Below are 10,044 nucleotides of genomic sequence, written 5' to 3'. Positions count from 1 at the left end.
ATTAATAGTTGATTTGACAATCAACTATTGCACCAATTTGATCTCTGTATTTCTTGTGCCTCCCAGGTTTCAGGGTCCCTGTGTGTTTCAGAATGTTAAAATATATTTCTATGTATCTTATCATATCTTTTGGTCTTCCCTTTGGTCCTTCAACAGAAGACAATTCTCCATAATAGATGGCTATAGGCAGCCTCTCTGCAAATTCTATTCCAGCCCACCTGAGATGAACTGCTGTGATACAGGCCTCTGTACTAAATACGCCTGCTTGCTCAAGCACCACCTCTAGTTTGCAGACTTGCTGTGTGCATGTACTGCAGTTGTGTACTTTTGTTCTTTTGTGTATGAAGTGTATGAATGTGTGTGTGAATGGGTGGATGACTGGATATGTAAAGCGCTTTGGGGTCCTTAGGGACTAGTAAAGCGCTATATAAATACAGGCCATTTACCATTTCTTAGTTTAAGAGGTTGTGAAAGTGTTCCTTCCATTGCTCAGTAATTGCTCATATATGTAAGAAGTCAATTCCTGTCAGCTGTCTTCTCTCATGCAACTGAATTGGTTCATAGGTTCATAGGTGACCCTCAGTGCAGGGCCTACATCATGCTCCTATAACCTGTCTGGTATTTTTCACGTACATTATCCTAGTGAATAAGTTTTGTTGTGGTCAAGACTTTATAAAACAATTGTTTTTCGTAGTTTCTATTATTGTGTTTTCTGTTTCCTGTTGTTTCCTATAGCGGTTGCTATAGCCCCTACAGGACTGTAATATAATCACCTTTTACTTAAAAATTATGATTTCATCAGAGTAAAGCATAACTGCATAAATACATCTCAGTTATGATAATGAATGATATGACCACAATAACAAAACAGTATTCTTATGGACTAAGGATGCACACACACACACACACACACTTACAAATACACAACCACATCACATAAACACGGATGAAGAAGACGCACAAGGAGAATGTTCAATTCCTAGCAATCAATTGGGAAAATTGGCAACCCTGTTGTGCTGCTTCACCGGGGGTCCTGATTTCACAGCCAGCCTCCGTCACTACTGCGTCAGCACTGATGAGCTCAGCCTTACCGTAGGGGAGGGGGGGCTGGGGAACAGTGAAGAGAAGGGAAGAGTGAGAGTGAGAGAGAGAGTGAGAGAGAGAGAAGAAACGGGGTGTTGCCGCCTCAGAGACACACTCACGCATCACGGAGTAACAGCAGCAGGCTGAGAACAGAGCATCCCCCATACTTCTCTCTGGGAAATCCTGTTTGTTTTTTAATTATTGAAGCATTACAAAGACTTTTGTATTATTAATAAAATCTGAGAAAAACCGCACGAGCATAGCATCAGAGGAGCGGCTACTACAGAAAGCAGCGCCGAAGCTGAAGCGTTGAAGCAGACGGACATTGTTCAGCACCTTGGATAGCGACCATGGCTCCAATGGTGGAGGATGGAGCTCAGCTCGGTGAGTCCAAATCCTGCTCAAAACTTCACGGATATCGTTTTCATCGAGAAAACCCCACCGTGGATGTCTAATCTGCCGCGTGACTCATCCTAAAATTGTTAGCTAGCACTGGCTGGAAGTGGCCAGAAGCTAATTTATGGATTTCAAATTTAGCTGACTTTCTAAATGTCGGCTTCTTCTTTTTTTTCTTTTTCTTCTTCGTTGTTTGCTATTTTTGTAGGGCGTGTAACTAGTGTAAAGTGAATGGCTCGCGCAGTGTGTCGTAAAACAACGTGTTTGGGTGGACTTCATTCCTCCATTTTGCAGCTGGCCAAAGGGCGACAGCTAATTATCAGGAAAGGGTGGAGCTCATTATTCAGTGCGATATTAATGGGTGCAATAATGAAGTCACTATTTTTGCATTCTAGGTGTTACTACAACGCAGGTAAAGCCAGGAAAGCACCTGTTTCTTTTCTTTATTTTCCTCTCGGTTCAGCTGCTACCTCACTGCCCTCCCGTTGCCTCATCCATCTGTCTGTTGTTGCTGCCTTGAAAGCCATCCCACCCAGGGATGCTACTGGGCTGAAATATTCATGAAAAAAGCAGAGAAAACAATATGTATAAGTGCTGTGATCTAAAAGTGAAGTGAACTGCTTACTCGTGGATAAAGTGAATTTCGTTGTATTTTCAGATTATTACACAGTTGCCAGAGCAAAATCAGCCTACAATATTAAGAAACTATATGAATGGAAATTTCTGCAATATTATTAGATCACCCCAATCCCATAGAAGAAGATTACATATTAATTATTTAGGGTTAAGTGAGAAGGGAACTATATATTCTTATTGCTTGCTGTGTGTTAACAGAACACATTTGCTATACAATAACCCCAGCACAAAGGCTGTCTTAGGAAAGTGTGAATTAGTGATACTGTACTGATTCTCAAATTATCAAAAGCAGAGCCATGATTGTGTTGACAATATGAAAAGGCAGATTTTAAAGATAAGTATCAGAGTGATTGATTACCACAACCACCACCTTGCCACTTCCACCTCTTCCTTCTTTTTATGGGCTGATCTGAGTGCTTTTCCACTATGTCGCCTGCTTAATTGCAGGAAATGGTATGCATTTTCTTCTGCGAGGCAACCCTTTTAAATCTGGTAGCATGACAAGGCAGCTTGATTGATGGTGAGTCACAGCTCAGCACTGCAAAACAAAGAACTGAAGCATTCACTTGTAAATATCTCCGTCTCCGGCAATACCATAAAAGGAAAACTGACAGGAAATAGGTCCCTAAATATGCCTTAGTAATCCCAATAGTAGTGACCATCATCCTTGATGAGTATGACTAAAGATATCTGCGTTATTAAGTACTGTTTCTAAATCAGGACCACCCAGCTGGTTGAAATAAGGATTTGCCCAAACCACATGTATTAAATTCTCACTGCAAATATTTGAATTTTCAACATTTCTGCCTGTTTCCTTGTAATAGTGTACACTGATCTTTATAATGCTTTTGTGACAATGATTGGATCTGAGTTTAGCTGTTTTTATAAAGCTGCTATGGAGAGATCGCCTTGTCACAAAAGACGTTGTGTAGTTTTCCCACAAGTTCATTATTTTTCCACCTGTTTCCTGTTCATAAAGAGTAACCATGTTTGGATTCTGAAAACAGTGATGCCGAGATTTGATCAGAGTTGAACAGATTGCGTTGTTCTCCCTCTGAGTCAAGGCTGCAGCTGCATTAGTCAGAATCACAAAATGGACTCACTTGCCTCGGTGTAACAATAAAATCTGTGAGATAGAAATTGTTTTACAGTTGCTGCTTAGTTTGTTAAGTTTTTATTTTTAATTTTACTTTGCTGAATTATTTTTCTCCATCTGTCCACCCACACCCCCGCTGTCCTTCCCTTCATTCTTTCCTCCCCCACAGTGGCAGTGCCAGTAGGTGTTGCTGTGGTGAGTGTCTTCGGCCTCGTATTCACTGTGTCAGCCTTTGCGTGGATCTGTTGCCAGCGTAAAAACACCAAGTCCCAGAAGACACCTCCGTACAAGTTTGTGCACATGCTCAAAGGAGTCGACATTTACCCAGAGAGCCTCAGTGGCAAGAAAAAGTTTGCTGCGCCTCCCACCACAGCAGCTAACGACACCAGTAAAACAGATGTCAATGGAAACTGCCACACCGCACCACCAGTGAATGCAGCTGGCACAGACAAACTGGCATCAAGCCCAAATGGCTCCAGGCCAACTCTCCATCTGGACCTGGAGAAACGGGATCTGAATGGCAACTTTACCACTAAACCATTTCATCACCACCAGAAGCTGCGGAGCTCCCCAGATCTGGAGCTGCCTTCTCCCCATGCAGGGTTCACCCAGCCTGGTGTGATGGACCGCCGTGACCTGCCTTCACCATCCAGTACTCTCTCCAGCCAAGCACCCACCCCGGCTGTGGACAGGCCCCAGGGGGAAGACAAGGAGGCTGGACTAGGGACCCTCCACTTTTCCCTTGAATACCAGGAAGAGAGGAAGGCATTCATTGTTCATATCAAGGTACTGTATATGTTTAAGATTATTTTTAAAACATTTAAAGTAATACTTATTTTTAATACATACAGTCTTAAATACTTGATTGTTTTCACTTTTCTAGGAAGCCCATGGTCTGACTCCAACTGACGAGCAGTCGCTGACCTCTGACCCTTACATCAAGCTGACCCTACTGCCGGAAAAAAAGCACAGGGTGAAGACCAGAGTCTTGCGAAAAACTCTAGACCCCACTTTTGATGAGACCTTCAGCTTCTACGGCATCTCACTTGCTCGTGTGTCAGAGTTGGCCCTTCACTTCATGGTGCTGAGCTTTGACCGGTTCTCTCGTGATGAAGTCATCGGCGAGACCCTTGTTCCCTTGTCTGGGATCGACTTGTCCGAGGGGCGTGTCCTCATGAGCCGAGAGATAATCAAGAAAAATGTCAAGGTAAGATTTGGAACAAATGTTTGAAGCCTTAGTGTTGTATTTCATGTATAAAGTCATTCAGTGAGCTCAATTTTAATTCTACAACTGCTCTGATAGTGACTCAGCTTTTTTTCATCACACCATCTCTGTCTACACCACCACTCCCTAAAAGCATTACAGCAGAACAGCTTAGTCAAATTCAGCAAAGTAAGCTGATTACTTCCACTGTTACCATATTAATCAATGAATAATCTTAAAAGTCATTTAAATACTAAAATATAATAATATGTAAATCATTCAAATGCAAGCCCACCATTTTATCGATTCCAAATTCTCTTAATAAAAATGATTAATCTCATTCCGTGTGTGTGATTTCTATCTTCGATGGAAGTTTTAAATTAACATTTCATTGGTATATACCAGAGGAATAACTATCATAACAGCCTCTAGTTGGTTTAGAAATGATATTAAATATCATGTGAAACCAGAGGAGAAAGCAGAGAGGGTATATATCTGTGGAGAGAGAGATGAGATCTGTTACAGGAATATGGATTTGCAAGTTGACACTGAGCTGCTTTGGATACAAGGATGCTTTTGGTATTTATTGTTTACGTTTTTCATCAGCTTTTTTAGGGTTCGTTATTTTCTTACGTCATTTCATCTGCTCATTGCATTTAACAGCTGGAACTGCTTTACATGACATCCTCCCTACATACCTTTCCTTTAGTGCATCACACAGTTAAAACGGTAATGGCAACCTGTGAACCAGGCTATCATGGCGACATTTCCCATTCCACGAAGGTCAGACGATAACAACACTACATCATTATAGATCTGTGGGCAGGCGGTCCAGGCTTGCTGTTCCTGGCATCTGTGAGGACCACAAACATGCAGAAGTAATGTTTATAAGTGTCATTTAATGTATTGAGTACTTTGACACCCATGAGTACATTATGTCTTCATTTCCTCTAAATGCATTAGCCTAAATGATTCCTGGTTTGGCTAAATTAAATAAAAGTAAAAGGATATCCTTGTGCTTATCATTGGTCTGTGGTATAGTATAGAGCACCACTCTATAGACTGGTATTAAATGGTATGGCCATGCATGAGCATCTCTCATTGTGTAATTATAGACGTGTGAGGTGATATTGTGCTCTTCTAAAATGGAAGCTCTTTCCCTGTGTGGTAGTTGTGGATATGTTCATGCATATTTGTAGTTTCTCAAAAGGAATATGAGCTACGTGTAATGTCTTTAATGGTCTCTGGTACCATATCGTACTCTAGGGAAGTGCTAGGAAATGGAAGTCTGTGAAGTATAAAGGTTTTATCCCATCTCCACTCGTCTCTCTTCAAGAGGATAAGATTTCTTATCTCTCTTCTCTTCACCCCATGCTGAGACAAACTGTATTTCATCAATTCCATTTCTCATCTGGGTCCCAGAGGAGAGAAATCTCGCAAAGCTTTATAGTAAGGGGGAATAAGAACCTGTGAAATCAGCTAAAAATTAGTTTTTGAATTCATGAAATTGCTTTGCAGGTTATTTCTGGCTTCTTTTGCTGAAGAAAATCCTTAATCTCTTTCATTTATTTGCTATGCCGCAGCTGAACTTGTCAGAATGAGAAACATTTCATATGCAAATAAAAGGGCGGAGAACGCAGCTTGTTGGTCTTGTAACATGGATTTACAGTGCACAAAGGGACAATAATTAAACAGAACCATTTTCTCCACATCAGCATGAGAGACGCATGCAGTTGTTTCTTAAAAGTTGCAGCCCATGCCTTACAGGGTGGTGGCTCTCTTTGTCTGTGTGACATAGATTTTGTCTCACTGCTTTGTGTAGTTTTGTGTATGTGTGACCACCCAGTAGTTTAAAGAATCAATACACCAGAAAATAAGAGACACAGGCATCACCAACATGCTTTCGCTCTGGAAGTACAGAAACAATAAATACATTAATACACAAATAAACAAACTAATTAGACTAAAAATAACAGGCAATCCTTTTGGATTTAGACCTGAACATCAGGTCATTGCTAGAAGTTGTCTGTGTGCTACTTCTCGTTGCTGTGGCAACCATGAGACTGCGAGCCTCTAAGGTGCGATCGCAACCATCTGAGGTGCCGACTCTCACGGGGCGCGGGCATGGATGTGTATGTGCATGAGCAAACTGTGACAGCAGCAACAAATTGTAGAGAAGATCGGGAGCTTCTCAGTGACACATTTTGTGTGTGTTAAATATGAAAATCTACCACATAAGCAGGTGATGATTATTTAGCCGGCAGTGTCTCAAGCTGTCAGGACTGGCACCATTTGCTGCACGGGAAGCAGCAGCAGCACCACAAACTGTTTTGTAGCTCGTAATTTTGTAGGTTATTCATTATTTAATAACTACCACGCCCTATTGTGTTAATTCTTTTAATACATACTAAGTGGATCCATTCTTCTGATTAATTTAACCTACTTAAATGTATTAACTTGAGAACCGAATAACAACTTTACAAATGTCTGCTTATTAAGTAGAATTGGAAAACATGAAAGGACAGGCTGGATTTAGGGTTTCTTTAGTGTAAGTTTCACTTACAAATGTTTGCTCTGTTTGCTCTGCCGATTTTTGCTTTTTTTTTTAAAACTTTATCCATTCTTCTCTTCTCCACAGAAATCTTCAGGTCGTGGTGAGTTATTGCTGTCCCTGTGTTACCAGTCCACCACCAACACTCTGACTGTAGTTGTTCTCAAAGCTCGCCACCTCCCCAAGACTGAAAACAATGGACCTACAGGTACACGGGCTTTTAACTGAACCGGTTTAATATGCAAACCATGTCCATATAACTGCAGGCTTGAATGTATTTCTTCTTCATAACGGTAAAGGGATGAAACCAAAATCATTTTGCTCTTCCTGCTGTGCATCCCAGACTGCTTTAGATGCTGTGATAGTTGCACTAATGGCACCGCCACCGCACCAAAGTAATCTGATCAGGATGTGATAGAGCACTTTAGTGACAAGCACACACACACACATACACACACAGTGTTTACACAGCCAGCCTCTTTTGTCCTCATCACTAACATCCATCATTTCCGCTCTATTGATTGCTGTATTGATCTGGTTTAGAAATAATGTGCCACTCTGCAGCTGCCGCAGGCATGGATAGTCGCTGTGGCTTTTCTTGCTCAACTCTTATCGTTCTTCTCCTCCAGATCCATATGTCAAGGTGAACATGTATCATGGAAAGAAACGCGTGTGCAAGAAGAAAACCCATGTGAAGAAAAGCTCGCCTAACCCGGTGTTTAATGAGCTCTTTGTCTTCGATCTACCCTCCGAAGAGGGCCTGAGGGACACCAGCGTGGAGCTACTGCTGATGGACTCAGACATGGGCAACTCACGCTGCCCCAACACCGTCATTGGGCGCCTTGTACTGGGCACATCGGCGGCAGGTACTCCCGGGGAGCACTGGAGGGAGATCTGCGACCACCCGCGTCGCCAGATCGCCAAGTGGCATGTCATGTCAGAGGATTAGAAAATTGGGGTGTTGGTGGCTCCTGTCATCCATATCTGATCTGGTTCAACCACGAGAGGGACGGAAGGAGGATGGGTGGGATCCAACATCCTGCTTGCCAGTAACCAGTGGACTTAAAATGAGGGCGGGTTGAATAAGGGGGGAGTGGACTTTGATGTGTGTAGGAGGGGTTCATTTCAAGTGATGTCATCATTCAATCTTTCATTCATTCAATCACCTATCTTTGAAGTATTTGGGGTTCAGTGGGAGGGCAGGGGCATGACAAAAGGAACCCCAAAGCTTTAAACGATTCCAAAGACTGTCACTGAAAATCACCTGGAAACATGCAGCATCATCTACATGCAAGCAACCAATTGTCACTGTAGCCGTGTGCAGTGCAGAATGTCTTTAATGTTGCTATTACTCTTCTTCTTTTCCTCTTCTTCTTCTTCTTCTCTTTCTTCAGCTCTTCCTCCTATAAATAGTAACCTATATTCCATCATATGAAAACCAGAATGAACCACATCTGACACAGCTGTAAAAAAGTGGATTATTATTAAAGTTTATTTTATAATGACAATGTTTTCATCATAAAGATGTAGACTGTTTTTATTTATCTTTTTTTTATTTGTACTCTTGGTTTGTTGAACATGTTTTGTAAGTATAAGTGGTATTTCATATATCATTTTCTTAAGTGCAAGAAAGCCTAAATTAGGTGGTTGGAGAATAGATTGGAACTGACTGTCTGCATCGGGGACAGTAATGTGGATGCATTTACACACGTGTGAGAGGGTGCGCGTCTTTCGAATAAAGTGTCCTGACACCACTGTGTGAGTTTGTGTGTGTGTTTGTGTGTTAAAGAGATGGGAGCCGCATAATATTTACGTTGTGTTTTGTCCCCTTTACTGTGAGCACAAAGACGGCTGAAATGTAAATGTATGTACTTATAAAATATGGCAAGTTCTGAGAAAGAAAACGAGTTTGATTTTTTTTCTTTTTTATTTAACTGTCAGTGTGTTATTAAAAATACATTAACACCACTTCTATAAAGGATTTCAAGGGTTGAGTCTGATGCAAGAAACTAAGGTAACAAAGTTAAATATTCTTATTATTTTCCTGGCAACAGCCACCATCTCCACAGAAAATCTGTCTAAGCTAAAAGCTTCTTTAAAATTATACTACTACATTACACAGTCTGTGCACAGATGTGCGCATCACCTGCCCCACCTCTAGGGATGACATCATTCGGCTCAATTCCAAATCTGATGATGTAATAACTGCTGAGTGGCTAAGTGCTTGGGGATGAAGTCATCATGTCTGAATTTAATATCAGCTAAGTGGTTCAACAAGAGGACAGCTGCCTCAGCATGCTACTCCCCTCTTTTTCCCTTCCTTTCATAAAATTATAAATTCAACTGCAAATCTAAGTCTTTAAAACTGTTATTCCTCTATTTCTCCTCCCACCCTGTAGTCTGTAGTCTTGCACTGAGTTGCATCAGTGTCTGTTAGTCTGTCCCCTTGCACTTCTTCTTCAGTGCTTCTAACACTGTAGCTGGTTTCTATTGTAAACACCTGTCTGTCATTATTTAAGAACTCAAGGTTATTTTGTGCAAGATACCGAATCCATGCTATCCTCGTATTCTCAGCTTTTCTAGCTATACAGTTACAATTAAGAAGGTGATTGGCTGATGCTATATATATGTGTGTGTGTGTGTGTGTGTGTGTGTGTGTGTGTGTGTGTGTGTGTGTGTGTGTGTGTGTGTGTGTGTGTGTGTGTGTGTGTGTGTGTGAGTGTGTATTAATAATATGATTAATATTATACCTTGCTACATGGTACAACTCATCCAAGAAGTCTTGCCTCACTTTCCAGTGTTTTAGTTTTAATTAGGACTAATCAGCTACTAGCCAGTATTTTAGTATCTCAGCTAGTATGTTTATCTATGCATTGCATAGTTTGTCAATGCAGGTAGTTAGCCAAGATTGTCCACATTAGTTGCTAACTTCAGTAATTTCATATAACTAAGGTAACTTTTGGGTCCAAAAACAAACAAACATGGTGGTAGCAACACATGGACACTGAAGATTCAAAATGCGTAATCCAGTAGCAACCGTGGCTTCATAACTTTGACTTCAACCAAAGGAAGAAGCAG

At 41.3% G+C, this 10,044-nt stretch overlaps 1 protein-coding gene across 1 annotated transcript; it reads left to right on the top strand.

The window, feature by feature from the left end:
- The first annotated feature begins 1,188 nt into the window (after positions 1-1,188).
- On the top strand, positions 1,189-8,720 carry syt4 (synaptotagmin IV). Its single transcript, XM_026161673.2, has 5 exons — positions 1,189-1,467; positions 3,381-3,997; positions 4,095-4,418; positions 7,054-7,174; positions 7,596-8,720. The coding sequence occupies exons 1-5, from the start codon at positions 1,434-1,436 to the stop codon at positions 7,913-7,915; spliced, it is 1,416 nt and encodes a 471-aa protein (XP_026017458.1). The 5' UTR covers positions 1,189-1,433; the 3' UTR covers positions 7,916-8,720.
- The last annotated feature ends 1,324 nt before the right edge of the window (positions 8,721-10,044 follow it).

Source organism: Astatotilapia calliptera, chromosome 3 (assembly GCF_964374335.1).
Source record: "Astatotilapia calliptera chromosome 3, fAstCal68.1, whole genome shotgun sequence".
Classification (NCBI taxonomy): Eukaryota; Metazoa; Chordata; class Actinopteri; order Cichliformes; family Cichlidae; genus Astatotilapia; species Astatotilapia calliptera.
This window is presented reverse-complemented; position numbering and strand designations above follow the sequence as displayed.